The 23,417-nt window shown below is 39.5% G+C and overlaps 3 protein-coding genes across 4 annotated transcripts; 1 reads left to right on the top strand and 2 right to left on the bottom strand.

Annotated features, from left to right (window-relative positions):
• Positions 1-498: 498 nt before the first annotated feature.
• Positions 499-9,119, bottom strand: l2hgdh (L-2-hydroxyglutarate dehydrogenase). The gene is made up of 10 exons (XM_083792726.1): positions 8,929-9,119; positions 4,970-5,085; positions 4,335-4,486; positions 4,031-4,162; positions 3,764-3,926; positions 3,461-3,495; positions 2,769-2,936; positions 2,453-2,610; positions 2,132-2,263; positions 499-1,903 (listed from the first exon to the last, which is right to left on the bottom strand). Exons 1-10 carry the CDS (start codon positions 9,012-9,014, stop codon positions 1,708-1,710), a joined length of 1,338 nt encoding a protein of 445 aa, XP_083648852.1. The 5' UTR covers positions 9,015-9,119; the 3' UTR covers positions 499-1,707.
• Positions 9,120-9,660: 541 nt separating this feature from the next.
• dmac2l (distal membrane arm assembly component 2 like) lies at positions 9,661-14,108 on the top strand. Of its 2 annotated transcripts, none has more exons than XM_083791217.1 (5): positions 9,661-9,768; positions 10,395-10,499; positions 11,206-11,414; positions 12,196-12,367; positions 12,714-14,108. In XM_083791217.1, the coding sequence occupies exons 2-5, from the start codon at positions 10,405-10,407 to the stop codon at positions 12,826-12,828; spliced, it is 591 nt and encodes a 196-aa protein (XP_083647343.1). In that variant the 5' UTR covers positions 9,661-9,768; positions 10,395-10,404; the 3' UTR covers positions 12,829-14,108. The 2 variants fall into 2 exon arrangements, with proteins under 2 accessions (XP_083647343.1, XP_083647342.1); XM_083791216.1 differs by having other exon boundaries at positions 9,661-9,743; positions 12,714-14,107.
• Positions 14,096-22,337, bottom strand: cdkl1 (cyclin dependent kinase like 1 (CDC2 related kinase)). Its single transcript, XM_083791215.1, has 9 exons — positions 22,111-22,337; positions 20,346-20,467; positions 18,779-18,851; positions 18,184-18,274; positions 16,522-16,722; positions 16,187-16,269; positions 15,568-15,624; positions 14,501-14,662; positions 14,096-14,231 (listed from the first exon to the last, which is right to left on the bottom strand). The coding sequence occupies exons 1-9, from the start codon at positions 22,276-22,278 to the stop codon at positions 14,127-14,129; spliced, it is 1,062 nt and encodes a 353-aa protein (XP_083647341.1). The 5' UTR covers positions 22,279-22,337; the 3' UTR covers positions 14,096-14,126.
• Between the last annotated feature and the right edge of the window lie 1,080 nt (positions 22,338-23,417).

The following is a 23,417-nucleotide window of genomic DNA, read 5'->3' as shown; positions in this document are numbered from 1 at the left end:
TCTAGTATAATTTAATGTAATTTTAATATTGAACATTATTTGAACATCACCTCAAGTGAATGAGCCTGAACAAACCTCAATACGAGGACGTGTTACAGACACTGGCAAGGGTTCGACCTCCAGTAAGTTGAAAAAATATATATGATTTGAATTAAATCAAATGAAAAAGATGGCCATGGCACAAATAAAATGCCTGATATCAAAGTAAAGGCAAAACGTTCACCCATCCAGCTGCTGTCACGCACGCTGCGCATCTGCGTCATTTCACATTTTATTGAACACACAAAAATACAATACAAACATAATGACTCATTGGGCCTTTAACAAAACCCTTTTACGAGTAGATACACATTATGCCAGACATAAGGCCAAATACTGCATACCGTATTAAGTGTATTTTCAGAAATGCTCAATATACAAGACATAATGGTTGAACAACATCAAACATAATAACAATGCATACTTTAAATATTTATTCATGTTTCGTTCTCACAAGTGTTCCTGTGTGTGTGTGTGTGTGTGTGTGTGTGTGTGTGTGTGTGTGTGTGTGTGTGTGTGTGTGTGTGTGTGTGTGTGTGCGTGCGTGTGTCTGTGTGTGTGTGTCCGCCTCCTTGTGGACATAAAGGTGCTTTGATCCGTAATTCAAGGGAAATCATTTACCAAAATGGAAATTTGTTAAAGTCTATGCCGAATGAAATAGCCAACAGATTGCCAACAAAATCTATTTTAAAACATATTTAAAAAAATTCATTCATTAAACATTCATTCATTAAAAATATATATTCTATCACTTATGCCAAAAGCATTGCACACTTTTTTGTATTTTATTTTCCACAATATAATGTATAGCACAGTTCAGGCTGCGTAATAATCACGCTAAAACGTAATTAACTAGTGATAAGAATCAAACTATAAAACAGCAGAATTCTTATTCTAGAAGCATCACTTATCTCAAGTGATCTTCTAGAATAAGAATTCTGATATCTGGTTATAAACATAATTGGATCTCTCATCCAACCAGATGTTCTTTTGCTTTGACACATGAAATCATTTAAACTAAGATATTGAGCTTTAATCTATTCAAAAGGTGTAGTTGATACAACCTTTCAGTACCATACAGTAACAGTACCCTGAGGATCATTTTCCCATAAATGTTTCCCTCTAGTGTTAACTATTCATACAACAATAAGAGAAAAATACAAATCCTTGAACTAGAAATGCAAGACAGAGATTTAGGATTGATAAATCGTCATGTAACTAAAGTGCAACTTAATGTGCTTGTTAAAAAAGCTCTCTTTTGCTTACATATTAGATACAACTCTGACTGTCGGTGATCTTGTCATGACTTACAAAATTTGCTTGCATTGCTATGTTTATTGTTCGCATCACATTTTGAATGTTATAGTTTTTAGCTAAAGTACCTAACTTGTAATTGGAGTAAATTAGAATTCAAATGTAGTGGTATAAAAACAAAGCCATTCAAAAAGTAAAGTTACCTCAAAACGGTAAACAATAATACAATTGAGTAAAAAAAAATACTTTATTACTTTTTACCTCTACAAACAGCTGAGGGTTGACCTGATGGTAATGAAAATTTCAGATGTGTGCTCTCGGACGAGATATACTGAAAGTACTGTAGCAATACCTCCGTACAGCTCTGAAGCTTCACTTGGTGACCACTGTCTTTTGGTAATTAATAGGAATCTTTTACAGTGAGAAACGGCTCTCCACCTCATCTGCGATCAATTCAGCGATGGCCAGGGAGGAGGTGGCTGCAGGTGAAGGTGCGTTTCGTACGTGGAGTACCCGGCTGCCTACGTCTCCTGCACCACCATCAAACACAAAGTCGTCAACTAGGTTTCCATCACGGTCGAGAGCTTGAGCTCGAACCCCTGCAGGACCCCTGGGAAAGAGAACCAAGCAACTGTGCTGTGAAAATGGACAGCAAACCAAATGGACAGCAAACCAATAAACCTGCCAGTGGGATAATTAACTGGACACCTCCAGATGTTGTTAAACTAAGCCAATCTACCAGTGTCTGAAGAAGAACCTATATATTTGCCATTTCCTGAAAAGTGATGGACATATAAGGTTTCCACCCGACAGTGACTATGTCAATGCTTTGCTTTACCTGAGTACATCACTCAGTGATATTTCAGGGATGTACTTCTGCAGGAGTTTGACCTGAGCACCAATGAAGATCCCTCTATACATCTCTCCAAGCCCATATGTCATGTTCTTCATTACTAGCTTCTGGAGGCCCCTGTATAGAATGTATGAGTCACAAAACACAAACATAAGTTAAACCGTTATTTTGTTTCAGCTTAAATGTTATTTGTCACATGCATACAGCAATACAGTTAGTAACAGTCATTCATACAGTTTCATTCATATAATGTGTGGAAATGAGAACAGTAACAGGTGATGAGTAACAGCTTCCTCGATACTGTACCTGAATAATAGTGCATCTCCAAAGTCTCTGAGGTTAAAGTCAAACACATTGTAGCCCTCTCTTTTGAAGGCAAGGACGGCATTAGGACCCAGCCAGACACTGCCATTCATTCGTGGGGTGAAGTGAACTCCAAGAAACGGGAAACGAGGATCAGGGACCTGCAAAACATTTGAGTTGGAATAGCAAAAAATTTAACCTTATAATGTCAATCAAGACTGTGATATTTATGTAATAATACAGAGATAATAATAATAATGTAATAATGCGAGAACATTATTGTGTATGTTTATACCTGTATGAGTTAGTGAAGACTTACAGGGTAGATGTTTCCCTTGACAAGATAGTGCTTCTCTGGCTTCAGGACCAAATAGTCTCCTCTAAAGGGAACGATCCTTGGCTCTGGACTGCATCCAGACATTTGGGATAGGCGGTCTGAATAGAGGCCGCCGCAGGTCAGGACATAGCGGCACCTCACCTCATTCCCCTATAATGACAGAACCACGCAAGCAGCAATGCAAACAATGTAAACAATGTAAACAATGCAAGAGTTTGAATTAGGATCTTCAGATAGACATCTTAAGCACATATCAAACACAAGCATGTACACAGACAGACAGACAGACAGACAAGGCTCATAGATACTCCAGTTTTTGGTGATAGGTTATCACCGCAGTGTAGTTTTTAAAGGGTTGGAAAACTACACCATTACGTCAGTCGCGGTGATGATCAGCTATCACCACGGAGCAGACACAGACCCATCTCTCTGTTTTTACTATCAGACAAGTCTTTTCACTCTGGAGCTATCACCCCGTTCACTGATTGGTCTAGAAGTTGGGTAAACCACAGGGAGGCGGGGTCAATCCTTAAGGACATCACCGCGAGTATGATGGCCTCAACTCTTATCACCGTTTTAGGTGATAAGCTATCACCTAAAACGGTGATAACCTATCACCAAAAACTGGAGTATGTATGAGCCTATGTATGAGCCTACAGACAGACACAACTTACCTTTTTGTCTCTGATGGCTATTGGATATTTAACTCCTGTAATATGATAAACAAGATACATACAAATTATTTCTATAAGGAAGGTATTTTTGCGACATAATGGTATTAAGAATATATATATATACTGTGTGTGTATATATATATATAGTGCAATATACAACATAGAGCTTTATACAGGCAACATGATTTAGATAATGAAATATGAATTGTTGCATTCTGTGAAGTATAAGGAAGTACTGTACCATACCATACATCTCAGATTTATGGTACAGTAAATTAAAATATAGTGAAGGACTACCATTACCTTCGTCACTTCCAGCTGGACTCTCACTGACCATGGCGATGTCATTGACCTCATACTCAGTCACCACAGTCCCACCGGCTTCTTCAAAGTCCTTGCCGTATTGTAGTGCAACCATTCTCCAGTCCACAATGCCAGTGTAGGGTGAATCCAAGGCCATTATACCCTGCAGGGATACATTTTATTGAGCATTTATATAAATACCGGTATTTCTTGTGCCTGGCTTATACATGGTTATATGGTATATGGGTGCGTCTCCGAGAGTCTTACCCTACAGTATGGCTCTCGTTCTCTGATTTCTTTGGCACCAATGATGCTAAGGTCTCGCACGTTGTTCTTCATGCCTCGCTCATACAGAGCTTTGAGTCTGGGTATCTCCTCCTGCTCTACTGCAACAATAAGCTGGAATATACACAAACATTTAATAAAAGCACTAACTTTGACTGCACTGCATACAGTGTCAAAGTTTGACATTCTACTGTTAGCTCATCTCTTATAAAACATTATAGCATCCAAAGCAAACACCTTGCATTGCACACAGCTTGTCTCATTTTGTTAAATCACCATGGCTGACCTTTCCACATCTCTTGTAAGGGAGACCTTTCTTCTCACAGTACTCGTAGGCCAAGGTGGCCCCTCGCACACACAGACGGGCCTTCAGGGAGCCTGGTGTGTAGTAGATGCCGCTGTGAATGACCCCGCTGTTGTGCCCACTTTGGTGAAAGGCTGAAGATTAGATAGAGAAGTCATAAATGGCCCGGAGAAACTACAGTGTGTGATGATAATCGTAATTATTATCATAATGATGGCAGTCAACATTACAGACTAATTAAAAAATAAAACAATTTAACAACCACATTAACAAACAACCATAGTAACAATTTAACAACCACGTTAACAAACAACCATAGTAACAATTTAACAACCACGTTAACAAACAACCACAGTGAAACAAACAAATAGCTTAGGGCCAACGGTTGGCTCCTGTAACGCCCAGTGCAAATCAGAGACAATGTTGGACTCTCAAAACGAAACCAAAACAGCAAATACAAATATTAAATGAGTAAATCCCCCAACCTTTTTATTAGATGCACACTTAATAATTGACATTCTTTTGCCAAATACAGCTGAGTTGTATGTGTTTATGAATAAGACCATCTTGGCCTTCACCTCTTTTCCAACAATACACTCCTCTGAATCGCAACTTACAAAGTTCCTTTTCTTTCTCCAGCAAAACAAAGTTGAGTGTTGGGTGTCGGAGGAGGAGCTCTCTCGCTGTAGCCAGACCCACGATGCCAGCGCCCACCACAGCCACATCATATGAGCTGCACGATAAAACAAACATAAATCTAATGTGAGGATAGGGCTGCAACTACTGTTCCAGTTTAAGATGCTGATGCACTGACTGTAAAGTGTTAGGTCATTGGTACAATGTCCAATTGTTACAGTTACATCCCAGAGTGCACCATAGACCTGTGTTACTGAATAAAACTCTTTAAAATTCCAAAACAGATACAAGTACCACTGCCAGGTTATTCATATACAGTATGCTGATGATTATATAAAATTTTAAATACATGTATCAATGATCAAGATATGTCACTAATGTCAGTAATAGTATTAAAGAGACTTCGGTCAACTATTAAAGCACAATGTCCAAAAGTACTAAGCCTAAATTGTGACAGATATATTTTGATGGCTAACTTGCATCTGTGTGTCCTTTTTGTTGCTGTTGTTGCTGCTTGCCCCAGAGATATTGATCTCTATCACCAATAGTGTATCTGAGGATATGTAGGTACTGTATATTCAAAGCTGTCTTCCTGGAGAGAATGAAACCACAGCAAATGTCCAGTGAATTATATTTGAGGTAGTGGGCAGTTATAGTATGCAAACCTCTTGCTCACCATACTCACATAGTCATGCAACACTACCATAGTGCTGATGTTGACTCCACAGGTAGGCCTGTCACAATTATTACATAATCACAATTATTTGAAATAATCTCTTTTTTTTTCTTTTTTTTTAATTATAAATGTTTATATCCCACGATTTTGTAACCCATTTATCACCCCTGTGTCAATTATCTAATGTGATCCTGGGCTCTACACACCCTTCGCCAACCTGGGGAGAGGAACGGACTTGAACTCATGCTTCCTTCATGCATGAGTTGTCCAAGTCGCTCCTTTACACCTGACAGGGGGGAGTTTCCCTGGTTGGACGTAGTGAGTGAAAGGAACATGTTATTCCAACCAGTTCCTTTCCCCTCCATCAGGCGCCCCAGCTGGCCAGGGGGAGGAAGTTTAGAGACCAGGATTACTGCATGTTTTTGTGAGGGTACCTACCCTAGGGGACACGGGGAGAACATGCAAACTCCACACAGAAAGGCCCTTTTTGCCAACCCCGCCTCGGGTATGGGGTATGGGCACTGATGATGCGGAGGAGAGGACATGCCGCCAGCACCCACAGTGTCCCGAGCGGCACTACCGACTGCGCCACCGTGGCCATTATTTTTTGCATAATCGTCAATCATTTCACTTCGCCAAAAGTGATTGGCCGCACCCCTTACTTCACACGAGTGTGATTCTTTTTTTTAAATATGACATCTTGTGAGCTTGTACATTGCATATCCACTATCATGTTTTATACTGTATATATAGCCATAAGGGTATGCGCATGCATAAAGTGAATGGCATATCAAGTGGCAAAGTGAGTGGCAAAGTGAGTCTAATGTTGTTTAACGATATTTAATGCAATCAGATTTTTCTGGTTGGATGTATGGGCTGTCAAGGCAAGAAAATAGTTTTTTGCCACTCAGGCGTTCCCGCATAACTTACGGGTATGTCACGTGCATACCTCTATTAAATGATATGTTATTTGTCATTGTGCACCCTTTATTTACAAAGCCTAAAAGCCAAACAATGTATTTACTATTCATAATGTTCACCACATCTCCATCCCTGATGATGTCACAACTCACATGATGACCTGGGCACCATATGGTGCCCGACACACTAACTGACGGGGAAATGCTTGATTCTGATGCCCATGGATTTTTTCTGATCAAAACAAAAAGGAAAGAAACACAAAAAAATCCCAAATACGTCCCCACAGGGAGTTATTATGAAGACGTCTGGAGACGTCCTGGGCACAATGTGTTCTGCAACCTTCGGTCGCAATAACCAATTTAAAAACCAAATTAGCAAGTCTGAGCTCCCCAGGCAGGTCGTTCAAGAGCTCTCAAAGCTCTCAAAGCTTACCAAGCATGCCACGGTCACCCTTTGTCTTCAGCCTCGACTCTGAGGTACAACCAGCAGCTTCCCACCAAGGACTTCAGAGATTGACCCTTATAAGGGGTTAAAGGGATATTTCACATGTTTGGGGTCGTTTTAATGTCTACTCTTTGTGAGCACCTCAGACAGTTTGTATTGTAAGTTGCTTGATTCAGTATTTAGTTATTTGATATTCATTCATTCATTCAGGAAGATCAGAAATTCGATTTGGATCAATGGGCTGTCAATGGAGGGTGTAACGAAGAATCTCACTTCTAGTCATGTTGTTGGATCTGAGTAGTTGCTCATTGGATATTTAGTCCCCATATATGGGGATATCCGTCTAGGACGTTGGGCTATATGACATATGACATGTCTAGTATGACAATCCCTATATTTGGCCGAGCCGACCTAGTGCTGATATCAGATAGATGTGGTGGAATCATATATGGATAGATCTAACTGGCTTAGTCATCGTGACAAGCATAGTCGGAGAATATATAACAAGGGTCAGCTTCAGAGATAAGGAGAAGTCAAAGCATCCTGGTTTAAGTTCTAATCGGACACCACTGTGGCGGGTCCTAACCTAAGTAATCAGCAATAGAGCCTTGAGCCATTTTATAGAGGGTATTGCAACTCTAGATTCATCCCATTATAAAAACAAATCTAGTGTTGCAAATTGCAGCTAGGGCACTGCATCAGGCACCCGGAACTAGTGGCAAGCAAACTGACAATATGTAAGCCAACCCAGGCCAAAGCCAGGAAAGGTAATTAGGTAAGAAGCGTAGTGGGTAACCTGTTTTGGTAACATCCATTGAGTCAAAGTACAAATACTTGAACTAGATCCAAAGGTTATTTTGTTTGGGAAGGAAGCCAAAAAAATTGAATAACATGCAAATGCTATCTGTCAGGTTATGCAACTCCTCCCAAGGAAAAACTGTCCTTATTAATGTATGCAAGACTGTGATCAACAACTAACCATTGTTAAAGAGAACAGGGTGGCAATCATATTAAAGATTTGAATTACCTTTTTCTTTTCTTTTTGGTATTCAGACAGCCAGCAATAGCAAAAATGCTCCCCAAAAAATGTATTAGACAAATGTAGGGGCCACAACTGCATACTGCATTCAAAGATTTTCCTAGCTTTGTCATTGGTCGATTTGCCTGTCTACTTCCTGATTGGTTAGTCATTTCGACCGGTTTCTTTTCGACCAATGACAAGCTTCTAGGAACATCTTTGAATGCAGATTTGTCACAGAGACTACATTTTTGGGGAGCATTTTACTCATTGCTGATTTGGGCTGGGAGGAGGAGTAGGACTTAAGGCCGATTCATACTCCTATTTTACCGCTGTTTCGGCTCGTCAGAAAATTTCAGTAGCACCGAAGAGCCGACTTTAGGACGGTACTACCGACGGTACGGTACTAGGGGGGTACTACCTGTGAGTGGGGAGTGTTGGCTGATGATTGATGAATGAATATCAACATCCTAATACATCCTGATACTGGGGGGTCAAATTATGACAGTCAAAAACAAAATATGACCCCCCAGTCAAAAAACACTTTGTTTGAAATACACTCATGCTTTCCACGGTGTGATTTGGGCTGAGAGGAGGAGTAGGACTAACGCCCTATACGTCCAAAAAACACTGTTTGAAATAGACACAAATTTGACATATTATTGCTTATAGCAGGCAGCTTTAAGCCTTATCACAAATGTGGAGAGAAAATATGATAACATAATGTATATGATGTATATCCCAGACAGAAACATCACCTCACTTCCTTCATAGTATACAGCTGAAGTAGCCAGGGCTACAGCTGAAGTAGCACATTTATACTGTCAGACATACTTCCTCCTCTCTGTAACGAATAACGATACAGATCATACACGACCTACCTGTGGAGGTATCTTATTGCAGTAATGTTGATCGGCAGCTTTGGCTGTACTTGTGCCAAAACAGCTGCAAGTGATGCCTGAATCATGTTCAATTAGACTGAATAACAACTTTAGACCGCATGTGTCATTCTACATGACATTGTATTTGCATTGCATGTCCCACTCTTGTCTAGTTATCTTGTTTCTCTTGCTTGTCAAATTCTCAGCATTGATTCCGCCTCCACGTCGGCATTCGAACCAATACCACAGCACGTTTTCATGCGTAACGACGTCAAAGCATAGTCAAAGCCAGTGTTGCCATGTCCGCTTATTATAAGCGAATTGTGCTTGTTTTCTGTAAAGTTGCTTGTATGTAAATATTGGTAGTTGCGGGTTGCGGTTTTATGTATTATATTAATATTATACTCTAAGGTTGCGGCGTTTTTTGGGGGCTTGTTTCTAAAATGTAGTTGCTTACTTTGGGCTTGTTTCATAATGTTGTTTTAAACCAGTGATTCTCACATACTTTCCATATTAATGTATTTGTCCAACTAAAAGACCCTACATCTAAAAAAAATGTTGTGCCAGGAACCCCTTACCCCGTTGTTAAAATGTTTCAAATAATATTCCACATTTTGTCAATAGCAAGTACATCAGAATAGCAAGCCCCAGTCAGGCTTCTTTTGGGCTTGTCCCTCTGTTTCCATGGACCTGGTTGCTTATTTCTCTCACACAATCTGGCAACAGTGGTCAAAGCAATGGACGCGACCCTAATGTAAACACATAACACACCGATGAAAGTCATGAAACACACCACACACACTGGTGGAAGGAAGGCAAGTGGGATTTTACTCTGGTCAGGTGAGGTCACCACCTGCACTGGTACAATTTTACAATTTAGGCATTTAGCAGACGCTCTTAATCCAGAGCGATTTACATTAAGCAAGAACAAAAGGCATGGGAATACATCACATAAAAGCATTTATCATGAAACATGCGTAAGCTAAGAAAGTAACAGTGGAATATCTATATTATGAGACTATACATATAAACTATATATATATACTACTATGCTATACATTATGTACTATGGCGTGCTATGGCTATATACAATGCAATTATAGTGCTGTCTACATAACATGCTATAAGTCTGTATCAAATGCTATCTAAGTCTACAGAAATGCTATCTAAGGGGGTAGGGTAAGTGCTATGGGCCATGATGGAGTCTGAAAAGGTGGGTTTTCAGACTACGGCGGAAGATTGGGAGTGATGCTGCAGTTCTGAGTCTGACTGCAATGGGAAGTGCATTTCACAGTTTTGGAGCCAGAAGGGAGAAGAGTTTGGGACGTGTGGAGCGTTGTCCCGGCGTTTTTAGTGAGGGTACTTCCCTGGTACGGCACTTGGTAGCTAGTACTGATCAACTTGGACATTGTTTTGCAAGTACAAACCTAAAATGTTTATTCCTGGTCCATTTTCTTTGCTCCCAGAATTGAAGATATGAGGCTTTTATCAAATGCAGCACGGATTGCTCTGTCTCAGAAGAACGCGAGCAGCAGACAGTTCTGGGGATGGCTCAACGCGGTTTTCAACAAGTGAGGAATCAATTAATCATTTCAACTAATCTAATCTCCTACAAGATATATATACAAGCAATGAAGCATGCATGAGATCATTGAGATTTCGGCTCATCAACACAAGCAACCAACCACATATGTATTATTATTTAATCGGACTGATATCCTCAGGATTAGATTCTGTAGCTGCATTAAGTCTTATGAAAGATATGGATGAATAGGAAAAAAGCTACAAAGGATCTAGCCTAGCCCAAACATTTAAGTTCATTACAGACGTAGAGAGATTCGTCAGAAGAGTAGAGAGTAGAGAGTCTAAATGTTTGGGCTAGATCTTGCCGTGGATTAGCCCCTCTCGGAACCCTCCATAAAGCTTTTCTGAAATGTGGATGTCGCTTGTCTGGGTCTAAAAAATGTCAGAAACTTCAGTACCATTGGGTTCTGCTTGGAGGGCTAGCCGTGGATGATGGTTCACATCACGCTCGTACTTCATGTTTCAGGGCTACAAAGGATCATCACAATACATACTTAAATAATTATTTTTGAGCTGTTTAGAAGCCAACTGATGTAACTCTTGTTTTCATGTTCAATGTCTCAATAATCTGTTTTATAATTTGAGAAATGTACATGTCACTTTGTAGTCTTTGCTACTTTTGCACTTTAACTTGTCACTTGTGATTACAATTCTGATTTGACTTAACTAATCTCTGTGATGTTATGTCTACAGGGTAGATCACGAGAGAATCAAAGCTGTTGGTCCAGACAGAGCTGCCTCGGAGTGGCTCCTGAGATGCGGGGCCAAAGTGAGGTTCCAGGGATTTGATCGCTTCCAACATGACTACAATGGTCTGCCCACTGGCCCTATGGGCCGTTATAAGATCCAGGCAATTGACGCCACAGAATCCTGCATCATGTACAACGGGTTTGATTATTTAGGTCAGTCTACACTACAGAGATCCCGTGACAGTACAACAGTCAGTGTGATTTCTCCCCCTACCCCCTTTTCATAATGGGTTCTTGCCTTGAGTTAGACAAGGGAAGCCAGGCCAAGGGACAGGGTTTTTACACCAAAAGCAATCTGGGAACCCAGTGGCAAAGATTACACCAAAAGAGACCTGCCTGTCTCTGCCTGTGAACATTGTTTGTGTGTATAGTCTGATGTATGTCTTATGATGTACACTACAGTACCACAATGTAAACAAGCTTCAGATTTTTGTGTTTAATCCATTTAGATTTTTAATATGATTGTAATTGTTTCCATTAACGTATTCCAATCTATTCTATATGATCTCTTTGCCACTTTCCTCAAAAAGCTTTTTCTGGAACTAGACTCCTCAGGATGCTCTGTTTTGGCAAAGATCCAACTGCTTAAGTCTAGACAAATGACACTAAATGACACGGACAAGGGCCTGTGTCATTTAATCAGCTGAATCTATGACAGGAGTGTCTTACACTGGATAGAAACAGAGACACTGCACTGTCTGTGACCCTGTTAGCCACGTGCAGACTGCTTGCTCAAAATGTTTGTTTTTATAACAGATTTAGTCCCCAAAATGCTCAGTATATGCCAATTAATTCTGAGTCAATTTCTATTTTTGTTCATTTTCAATTTCAATATAAATGCTTTTAATAACAAAGTTAATTGGGCCCTTTTGTTTTATATTTGTAAGCTCATTTAATTAAACAAATGTTTCCTGTTATCGTTTCATCTTTCTAGATGGCCTGAAACACTTGGAAGAAGTCAAGTTCAACAAGTGCATGTACATTGAGGATGCATGCCTAGAGAGGCTGAGCTCCATTGAGAACCTGCAGGACAGTTTGTGCACAATGGAGATTGTGTCCTGTGGAAATGTGACAGATAAAGGACTTATCACTTTGCACCAACTCAGGTGGGCTTAAGCATAATGACATTTTGGGAATTTTATTTTTATTGGTTGTTAATGGTACCCCAACTTTCAGTAGTTACTTGTTACAAAGTTTCCCAAGGGAGTTGTTTTGGAACAAATGTATATGTGATAGTAGACACCTTTTATGAACACATTATTTTGTGAAGAAAGCTAGTGGTAAGCATAAGCATTATTTTGCAGATTTGCCACATATTTCACTAATTCTCTCTAACTACAAGAAATGTGCAGCCTTTTCATTACAAGAAACAACTAGAGATCATATGTATTGGGATTTGCTGTAGATAGTAGATGCTAGGTAGTGATCAAATGTTTCTGTTCATCTCCACAGGAAGCTAGAGCATCTCTTTCTCAGCGATTTGCCTGGGATCAAAGAGAAAGATAAGACTGTAGAGAGACTACAGACAGCACTTCCACGCTTGGATATAGCACTGGACCTTGAATGACGATGTCAAGAATGTCAATTTGCACACGCTTTGTCAAGTTATTCAGAGCAGCAGACCCTAATCTGAGAAAAGTAAGAACCTGAGCATGCAGGTTCTGCAGACACTACGATAAAGATGTGATGTGTTGATATCTTCCTGTGGTTGTAAAGTAGCACTGTGCTTAAGTCCAGCAGTCTCTTAAAAAAAGTGTCAAACACCTGTAAGGTTTATCACAATGGAAGTTAAACACCTGTAAGGTTTATCACAATGGAAGTTAAACACCTGTAAGGTTTATCACAATGGAAGTCATGACATAATGCGATGCTAGGACTTTAGCAGCTTTGGGGTCGATGCACAATTAAAGAGATATGACAAAGTGAAAGACAAGCGCAGTATTTGAACAGCACTTTATGTTGTCGACTTCAAAAAGTGTTTATTCATGTAAACTAGTCTATAGTTCATAATATCAACAAGTAAAGTTTATGCCACTTGTAGTGTACATAAAGTGGAAGAAGGGACATCCGCACACTGCCACTTGCTAGTTCAGAGCAATTTTATTAATTGAGCAACGTTTCGGTCTTGCGACCTTCCTCAGGCTTGGTGTGCGGAAGTCTTCTCTCTATACATGGTGTACATAAAGAAAATGCATTCTGAGTTTTACAGTAATTCACAACCCTTTTGAAAAAAGCTGATTTTCAAAACTGATTTGGCATTTGTCCATGTGCATGGGTAGATTGATGGCTATAAACATCCTTAGCACCAGAGTTCCAGAAACAATGAGTACTGTTTGACTCCTGTATTTGTCCATCTGGAATAAATGGTGTGTCAATTAAAAGCCATCAGATACATATCTGGATGAACATCCAATTATTAAAGTCAAGCTCTGATTTTAATCTGCTTCATTTACTTGATTTGACAAAAGGCCAAAGCATTTGCTTTCCTCATTAATATAACTTACTTTAAACAATGTGCTACTAAACAAGTCACTCACTGTATACAATATATAAAAAACATTTGGCAAACTAGGGAAGGCAGTTTATATTATAACTGTACCTCCAGTCTACTGACCATCTACAAGCAGAACAGTGGATTGCTCCTTGTCATCACCTGCATTTATAACAAAATGTAGGCAACATTTATAAACGCATTGGTCTTTTTAGTAGACATAGTGCATAGAATGATGTCAGATATGAGACACCCCATATAGAGAGTGAGAGTTTGGTTAAATCCAATTGCTTGCTTTATAATAAAAGCCAAGGTGCTTCTACAATCAGCTTTACGTCCTGAGGTGTTTATTCAAAGTGTTTCAGACTGGGATTCTAGATGTTTGGTAGATGGTAGTTGAACTTGCGCAGATTGCTGTAGTAGTACTTCTTGTTGTCCAGAGCTGGAAAGATGCTGCTGCTGGTAAGCTGCGGTAAATACTAAGAAAACATAAATCGATGTCAGCAATTCTAGATGACACATTCAAATTCGTTTTTAAATGGCAATGGCCTCTTTTCTGCATAATGTGCTTTAACTTGACTTACAAGGTTTATGACCAAACTAAAACATTCCCAACTAACCCAAATCCCTAGTGCCCCCGCATAAAAAGAAAAAAAAATACAACAAAATGGTGCTTCGTGCATTAAAAAAATTGTATCAAATGGAGTGGTTCCTTGTTCCTTTTCACTAGTAACAAGTAGTGGCTTACCCCAGGAGGGAGGTGCTTCCGGGGTAACCGTACCCTCTTGCTGGTTGTACGCTCATGCTCTCTTGACATGGTCTCATTCTTTTCCCTAAGACTATCAAAGTATGGATGTTCCAGAAGCTGTTCACAGGTCAGTCTCTCGGATGGGTCCATCCTCAGACAACCCTAGGAGTTCAACATTCAAGTCTTTGTTATTTTAACAAAACAAAAAAATCACTTACCCTACCTTACCTATACCTACCTAACTTGAGCTTGGACTATCAACGTCCTGAACGTAGTGGTTTAGACTTGTATGTAAAGTATACTGACCTGTGAGTTCCATACATGTCAGCATTTTATGCTCTAAACTGACAATAATGTTATATGTAGTAATAATAATAATAATAATAAAACTTTATATGGCCATGTATATTTGTATATGGTGAGAAGGATTTTGAAATCGATTCTGAAAGAGATTGGGAGCCAGTGTAGGGACGCTAGAACGGGGGTAATGTGGTCGAATTTCCTGGAGCCAGTTAACAGGCGAGCAGCAGCATTCTGTACTAATTGAAGACAATGAATGGATGTTTTGTGAGGCAGGTATACAGGGAGTTACAGTAGTCTAAGCGTGAGAATATAAATGCATGTACTGTATGACTTTTGACAGGTCAGGAGTGGATAGAAATGATTTTATTTTAGAGATGTTTCTTAAGTGTTAAAATGAGGATTGAATGACTTTCTTGATGTGCTGTTTAAAGTTGAGGTCGGGATCAAAGGTAACGCTTAAGTTCTTAACGGAGGGCCTTGATTCTGATCAATAAAGGCATTCTGCTGTCTGTTAATTCTGTGTAGCCTCTCTTTAAATTTCTAGGGACGTGGAAACCTATAAAGATTAATAATTTCATGGCAAATTAAAGATTCAATTTGTATACGTAGACATGTGATAAGCAGGATATATAGCGAGCATTGCAAAATAAACCCAGGCAGGGTGACAGAGACTGATGCATAGTTTGCTGTACATATCCCTTAACTTGCATCATGTCAGAATACAGTCAACTGCCATGATAAATGTAATAGAAAACCATCATTACCTTCATGAGACTCAGTGCTTGGTGTGAGAGATTAGGATGTTTCTGTTCCAATGGTTCCTACAGATATATAGTACATTATACAATGATTATCTTAAGATATAAAACCTTGTGTGTTATATGATGGTCTTTCTTCTCTTTGTTTGCATAGAAGTGTATATTTGTATTGTATTTAAATGTTTTGATGAATTGAAAATGGAGGACTCTTATGTAAACAACTTACGTCTTAGTAGTAAGTAACTTAAGTCTTATAGTGCTTTTTCTAGTTTTATCCTCTTAGCAGAGTTTGTAGCCTGTACCTGTAGTGCTGCATAATTCTAGCTCAAATGTGACGATTCTCACACTATTCACATTTTTTCCATGAAAATACTTATTACAAAAACAAACAAAAACATAAGAGTAACTCAAATGAATTGGACAGTCAAATAGTACTGCACGATTCTTCAAGATTCTTCACAAAATGAGATTGCATTGGTGTCTGAATCTAGATCTCAATCTTTTTTCGATTAATTGTGCAGCACCTGTACTTTATTCCTCTAACTGTACCCGTCCTGCAAACTGTTAATGCAATTTGAATCAATGTATTTTCGATGTATATTCTTCTTATGTGGTTTCGCCTCACCATTTCCTGTGACTCGGGAATGGACACTCCACTGAAGAACTGGTTGCTGCTGAAGACCTGCTGGTGTCGAGCAATCAGGTCTCCTGTAGAGGACAGAGAACGAACATAAAGCTCCTCTTTTTTACTTGCTGAAAATATTAAAATGCGATGCATTGCCCCACATTTTTTTCAGTTATCAGTGCTTCAGCAAGCAATGCAGTTGTTCGTCACAGTAATTCCCCATTAGGCTACATCCATAAAATATTACAATTACAACTCTTGAGTAGTAACATTTTCTTGGACCTCCAATCTGAAAATCGGTATCAGAAATAGCACAATGTTCTGCTTAAGCGTACCCAGAGTCTTCCTGATGAGATAGAGCTGGTCCATGTCTGATTTGCCAGGCCATAGGGGGATCCCTGACAGCAGCTCAGAAAACACACACCCGATCGCCCACACGTCCACAGGGGAGCCGTACTGTGTGTCCCCCACTAGCAGCTCAGGGGCACGGTACCAGCGCGTCGCCACATAGTCCGTGTAGTAATCACAGGGACCAGCTGGTATCACAGACACAGCACAGGAACGTTTAAAGGGTAAATGTTTACACTTAAATAAACAAAAGAGGAAGTTAATGTATGTATAATGTACTATACAGTATGGACAGTCATTGTAGTGTAACATACTACAGACTTAAGGCCCTGGTGGATCATTGGTTAATGGCTAACAATATGTTAAAGATGGAGTGCTGTGATTCTTTTCCACCCTATGATCATCAGTTCTTATTGTTATATAAGGAGGTATAATCTTTTCAAAAAAGTGTACGGTATTTGTTAAAATGTTGTTTTTATGTGGGCACGCACACCAGTTCATTAAGTATGCCTGGTTTGCCTGGTGGGTGGTGATGGGTGGTGATCCACCTGAACTGAAGCCGCACCACAGCTGTAGGGGTGTTGTATGATAAAGGGGGAGGGGTTAGGGGAGGGGCTGATAGTGTGGTGTCACTATATTACTGTTTATTTCATTGGCCCGTTTGACTGTCAAGGGTTCACTTCAGCCACCAGAAAGAAACCCTAAATACAAAGTTAATACACCATTGCACATAAAAACGACTCCAGGGTGTCTAATGAAGTAGGCTACTGTCACCTCATAGACACATGAAAAACTGGAAAAATACAAAAACTGTGGCACTCCACAATTATAGATTAGTGTGAAATCTACGTCCCTAGCAACACCTTACAACCGAGCATTAGTACTAGAAATGATAACTTCCCTTGATACAAAACAGTAAGCAGAGCAGACCTACTAGCAAAGTGATCATTTGCAACAAAGCTACATTTGTGACTTTCTTTTGTCTTTTAGTTTTCCAACCCTTTCTGTTGCCCTGCACCTTAACAAACAAACAGTGTGTGTTCTCTTGCACTCTTTCAGACACAAAATTGAGAGCACCTCCTACTGCCTCAAAATACACAGTAGAGTCCAACTGAATTCAGAGAGGCTCAATTTGGAATCCCACCAAAGCTCCAGGATCCAGGACCCGCCTTACCATGTGCCTGATTGGCTCCCGGGCAGGCATAGTTTTACTGAGGTTAGGTTTCTGGTTGAAGGACTTCAGTGTTTTGTACCATACATTTGTATGTATAAGTACAAAACAAATAATGTTTGCTTTCGCCATCTTTGTTGAAGAAGAGTCTGGGCTAGGGTTAAGGTTTAGGTATAGTTTTACAGAGGTTAGGTTTAGGATTAGGTTTAGGCATATGATCGCTTGCAGATAAATGGTAGCAAAGTCAAGTGCCATGTTGCACCTAAATCCTTACTAATCTCCATCAACCTTTTGTACAAAGCAGATAACCGTTCAATCATATTTATTTTTGTCCAACAGCTCCACATGTAAGCTGTGCTTCACATAAATTGTGCTGTAAATAGCCTTAAATAGCCAAATGACGTACAACAATGACCACTAGGTGGCACATTGGAGGGGATGTGAAAAGAAATGTCCCATTAAAACCGCAACCACTTACTGAGTATCCTGGCAAAGCCGAAGTCACAGAGCTTGATAACTTGGTGCTTGGTGATGAGAATGTTCTCTGGTTTGACATCCCTGTGAATACACTGCCAAGGGTGGAAAACAAACAACAGTCACTATGAGCTCAAAAGACGTCCTACCATTGCCATTGTCTTTTTTGAGAATCTGGTGACAAATAGGTATGATTCAGAGAAACTAAAGACATTGAGGCCTGGACTTTAGCTCTTCAGCCAGTTAAAGGGGCCCCCATAGTTTGTTGTGTCTAGGTGATACATTAACTGCTGGCGAGGCAGGGGAAGGAATTCTTGTAAAAGAAGAAGAAGAAAAGCCATAAAACCAGTGGCTTGGTGGAACTGGGGGAGGGCAGGACACTTGAGAAGTTTGGACAACAGAAAATGCTACAACACAGTGAGTTGGTATGATAAATAATACTGTGTATGCTATCCTAAATGCACAAATAGAAACCCCTTTGTTTTATGTGGTACAAAATAGAACAATATAGAAACAAATTTTAAAAGTGAGCAGAGCAAATGCAGTTTAACCACAGAGAAAGTAACCATTCAGAACAAGTTCATATCAACACCACTTACATTATGTTTGTGACAGAAGTTGACAGCTTGGAGGGTCTGCCAGGTTATGCTTTTTACAAGGTGCACTGGAACGCTGCAGACCATGGAAGGAGAAGCGTTAGTTTCCAAAAGATTTAAATCCCACAAGCACATTCAAAATCATTGGCCTGTAATGAGTTGAAAAGATGAACCTAATAAAAAACAGGGCTGGGGTTGTATCAAGAGCATTTTGTTTATGCCGTTAGTTAAGGCAACCTCCTTGACATTAGTCTCCCTTTGAAATGTCATTTTCAACAAGAAAGTTAACCCATAAATGACAACTCTCCACCTATTAAGCTTTTCCTTCTTGCATGCACATCTTTTCTACTTCTCCTGTCATCTCTACACTGTCTCTGCAACTCTGCTCTTCAGACATCTTCTTTTCTGTCAAATGGCTTTGGAGGGACTGTGGGACAGAGTCACTGGAGAGGAGAGACCTGCCATTCCTATTGTGAGCTGCTGCGATGCTCGGCACACACTAAGGCATTGTTGGTTCAGGGACCATCTATCAGTGTTGCCAGGGAAATGGCTAAATCGAGACTTGTGACTGACAATAACAGTCTCCGCCCCCGGTTTCTGAGTCCACTGTGGCCAGGAGGCTACAGGCCAGAGAGAGAGAGAGAGAAAGGGAGAGCAAAACACAGTAAAAATGAAGAGGAGCCTAATGGGTACCAACAATACTACCAGCAATGCATTCTGGGAGTACATCACTGTAAACATTCCACAACGAGCAGGTCAGTTTCCCTGGAGACGAGCACTGTAGTTGTCAGGAGTTTAACAAAGCACAGTGCATAGTGTACCATGGATATACCGTATACACAACACAGGATGAATTGGTACTGAAACACAGGACCATGCCCTGTTGTAAATTCTTGGTATGTCAATATTACTGACTGGCTGTATACTTCTACTGTGTACTATAGCACATGGAAGACCCCATTCATATCTTTGCACCCTCCTTTTGCGTAATCCAATCACCTATTAATTAATTTATCTCCTAAACTTTCCCCTTTAACATTCTGCTTCACGACTGAAGTAGATCACTCAGTGGACTTAATGAAGGCAATGTAAAATTTATAAGGGGTCAACAAAGAATATAGACTTTGATTTACCTAATTTAATTTAAACACAGGTGGTTTATCCTATGTTTTGTACATTGCTACTACCAGAGATTACCAGAGATTAATGCCACCAGAGATTAATGCAGTGGGTAGCATGCATGATGATTAAGAATAAATCAACTATTGAGGGAGAATTGTAGCACAATGACATATGTCCAGTTCACAAGTCCTTAATAATATAGTGCGAGTCCTAATTAATATGCAAGTAAAAAGCGACACCCTGGTGTCTCCACCAGTTAATGCACAGTCCACTTAAATGTACAGTCCTGGCCTGGTTCCATGTTGTGTTGTATGTGAGCCCTCCTGTTGACACTTTCCCCTCTCATTACTATTACATATCTCCAATTTAAAACATCTCGTATATCTTTCTTGATAATATTTTCCTAGAAAATTAAGATTATTATGCCAGTGAGACAGGCGTACCGTACCCTCTAGGGTAGCGGTCCAGCTCGTTGAGGACGGTGTGGTCACAGTACTCAAACACCAGGTGCAGCTTCCGTTTGCGGCGGAACACCTCAATCAGATTGACCAGGTTGGCGTGCTTCAGTTGCTGCAGGGACACAAAGAACACCAAGAACAAAGGAATCACTCAAAGGTTTGTAATTAGTCATCGTGGAACGAAGGCTTGTTTAATTGTTACCTGGTACTAACAGCAGGGTAATCTGGGAGTACAGTATTTTTTACAATTGCACCAATCAAGTAGAAGAAGTAGGCCTACTGTAACAGTGGCAGACCACAATATGACAAAATTCAATGTTACAAGTGAAAGGTCTGTATTTTGGGGGGGGGGAAATACTTGAGTAAAAGTACAAGTATTGGCATCAAAATGTACTTTTTTGAATAGCTAGAGTATAGTGTTTGTATAGTTACATCATGTATTAATAATAATATAAATCTACAAAGTAACTAGTGACTAAAGCTATCAAATAATTGTAGTGGAGTAAAAAGTAGTAAGTAAAATGTTTTATCTGAGATTTAGGAGAGTATAAAGTATTGAAAAATGTAAAGAAAAATATATAACCTCAAAATTGTACTTTAGTACAGAAATTGAGTAAATGTACTTATTTACTTTATGTGTACAGTATAGTGTTTGCTCAGCAGGGCAAGTTCCCACTCGTCTTATCAGACAGAGGTTTAACGTAAAAAACAAACAAAAAAAAAACACCTAAACAGATGGTAATAGTAAACAAGGCTGTTGCCCATGACAACCTGCCCCCATCCTGTCCTATTATGAGGATAGCATCTAATGTCCAGGGTGGCCAGTAGGGAACAAAGCAATCTGTTGCAGAGATTCATTAAACAATAACTTTAGATTTAGTTTTTTAGAATTTAAACAAGATATACATTTTAATGTATGTTTGGTTCACAATCACACACGTAAATAAACAAGTTTAGGCTAACTTAATCAATTTAAACTTAATTGTAATGAGAATAAATCCACCAAGAAAGAAGGTAATCTGCTGATTATGACGAAGCTATGTTTTTTTGTGCCCATAATTGTTTTAATAATTAAAATTTGTATTTCCATTAGATTAGACAGATCATTTGGCACAATAATTAATTTATTTTCTCTTTACACAGGAAAAAAAAATGCCTTTTGTGTGTGTGTTCGTGTGTGTATGTGTATACCAGTATATACAGTATATATATACACGGTATATAAACTTCATAAAAGTTTCAATGTAGAAATACTGGTACTCTATAACTTACAAGTAAAATTCCTTGAGTAAAAATACTGGCATCAGCATATACTTAAAGTACCAAAAGTAAAAGTAGCCTACTCATTACACAGAATGTGCCATTTCAGTTTTCAGTGTACAAGAATATTTTTAAAATAGCAGACCTACAAGCTTTGCGACACACTGTGAGCTTAATGACATGTATATGTTTTGTGATAATAAAAATAAAAATAGTAACTAAAGCTGTACTTTTACTTAAGTACAGTACTTGAGTACTTATAATCCATGCTACATGACATAGGTTTAGCCCTATGCATGTGATATGAAATTATATTGAATGTGGTTTATTTGGCTCCCACTGTAGAGGCGGATGGCTAATATAAGGCATATACCGTGCACATACAAGATTGTATATCGTAAGGCTCTAAGCATGTCTTTAAAAACCTGATACAGTATACTGTATATAGGCTGGCTATGGAAAGTTATTGTAAAAGTTTGGAGAATGGATGTTTACCTTGAGCATTCTGATCTCCCTCAGTGCAATCTTTTTGATGATGGGGTCGTCCTCTGACTCCACAAACTTCTTTATGGCGACAATCTGTCCCGTGTCTTTATTCCTACACTTGAACACAACACCGTAGGAGCCTTCACCGATCTTTGCGATCTTCTCATACTTCTCCATCCTCAGGCTCAGATACCGCTAGGACTAGAATTGAGAAACCGAGCACATCAACAGAGCTGGCCACTGCAACGTGCAAAGACACGAATGAGTTTGTCTGTGCAGTCTTTGCAGATGAGTCGAGATGACAAATACATTACACAGTCATACAGTCCTGGACTCCTGTATAACACGATTTAAATTAGCGTATGCTTCGCCGGGCAATAGTTATGTAGGCCTAATGTTAAAAATGTCCAATGTCTAACGGAATATAAGCAAATAGGCCTATGATATAGAATGCCATTTATCCGTTTATCGGCTACATCCTTAAACTGGCAGTATTCGATTGCCCGAGGCAATGTTACACCTGTAAGAATACGTAACGAAAACATTTGCATTGCAAATAGATGATTTATCTGAGGGGGATACAGGCAAGATGCATGAATAGCACACTCACGCTGGCTCTGTTGGAGCAAGCAAGTGGCAATAAAATCAAAGTGTTTCACTTGCCTTGAATATGCCAAGTTCAACATAAACCCGACGTGAGAATAAATTAAGTTATATCTTAGATCAAAACTGATCAGCTTGTTGACCATGTATAAAGTCATACCAAGCCGGTATTTATGAGCAACTGAGCAAGTATTCCTAAAGTTGTATCAAAGTCGCGTTAACATAAAACCACCGATATCGTATTTTTACTTTAAACCTAACTGCAGGCAACTAATGCAAATAATACGGTAGACAACTTACAGTGAATCGTCGTTATACTGTAGTTATAGATGCTCCAGTGGGACTTCAGAGAGCAGACATACAGCGGGCATACGCCTAGCGGCTAGCCTCCAGGTTTGTGTTGGATGAAAGAAGAAAGATAGATGGACAGACGAACATTCACTTACACCAGTAGCTCCACAGACCGACTTTCAGACTCCACCTCCCTAGTCCTATATACACACACGTTGTTCATGTTGTGTTGCTGCTTCAGTGACACTGACACAGAATGGGCGGTACCCAATGGTGCACCAAAATATGTTTAGCAAAGCATCAAATCGTGTAGCCTATACTATAGTAGGCCTACTGACAATTTGTGGATGTGCAGTTTTGAATATTTGCCAGCAAAGATACTTTTTTTTTGCTGGTAAATAATCATTGTATGCATAATGCAC

Source organism: Protomyctophum parallelum (genome assembly GCF_964188405.1).
Source record: "Protomyctophum parallelum genome assembly, chromosome: 20".
NCBI classification, from domain to species: Eukaryota; Metazoa; Chordata; class Actinopteri; order Myctophiformes; family Myctophidae; genus Protomyctophum; species Protomyctophum parallelum.
Note: the sequence above shows the minus strand (reverse complement) of the source record. Positions and strands in the feature narration are given on the sequence as shown.

Coding starts and splice junctions, on each gene's coding strand:
- l2hgdh (XM_083792726.1), bottom strand. CDS start 9,014: ATGATTCAGGCATCACTTGCAGCTGTTTTGGCACAAGTACAGCCAAAG. Junction 3,927..4,030: donor AACGAGAGCCATACTGTAGG/GTAAGACTCTCG, acceptor GTATCCCTGCAG/GGTATAATGGCCTTGGATTC. Junction 2,937..3,460: donor TAGCCATCAGAGACAAAAAG/GTAAGTTGTGTC, acceptor CTGTCATTATAG/GGGAATGAGGTGAGGTGCCG.
- cdkl1 (XM_083791215.1), bottom strand. CDS start 22,278: ATGGAGAAGTATGAGAAGATCGCAAAGATCGGTGAAGGCTCCTACGGT. Junction 20,468..22,110: donor GGGAGATCAGAATGCTCAAG/GTAAACATCCAT, acceptor GTGTCCCTGCAG/CAACTGAAGCACGCCAACCT. Junction 14,232..14,500: donor GGAAGCACCTCCCTCCTGGG/GTAAGCCACTAC, acceptor ATGTTTTCTTAG/TATTTACCGCAGCTTACCAG.
- dmac2l (XM_083791217.1), top strand. CDS start 10,405: ATGAGGCTTTTATCAAATGCAGCACGGATTGCTCTGTCTCAGAAGAAC. Junction 11,415..12,195: donor CAACGGGTTTGATTATTTAG/GTCAGTCTACAC, acceptor TCATCTTTCTAG/ATGGCCTGAAACACTTGGAA. Junction 12,368..12,713: donor ATCACTTTGCACCAACTCAG/GTGGGCTTAAGC, acceptor TCATCTCCACAG/GAAGCTAGAGCATCTCTTTC.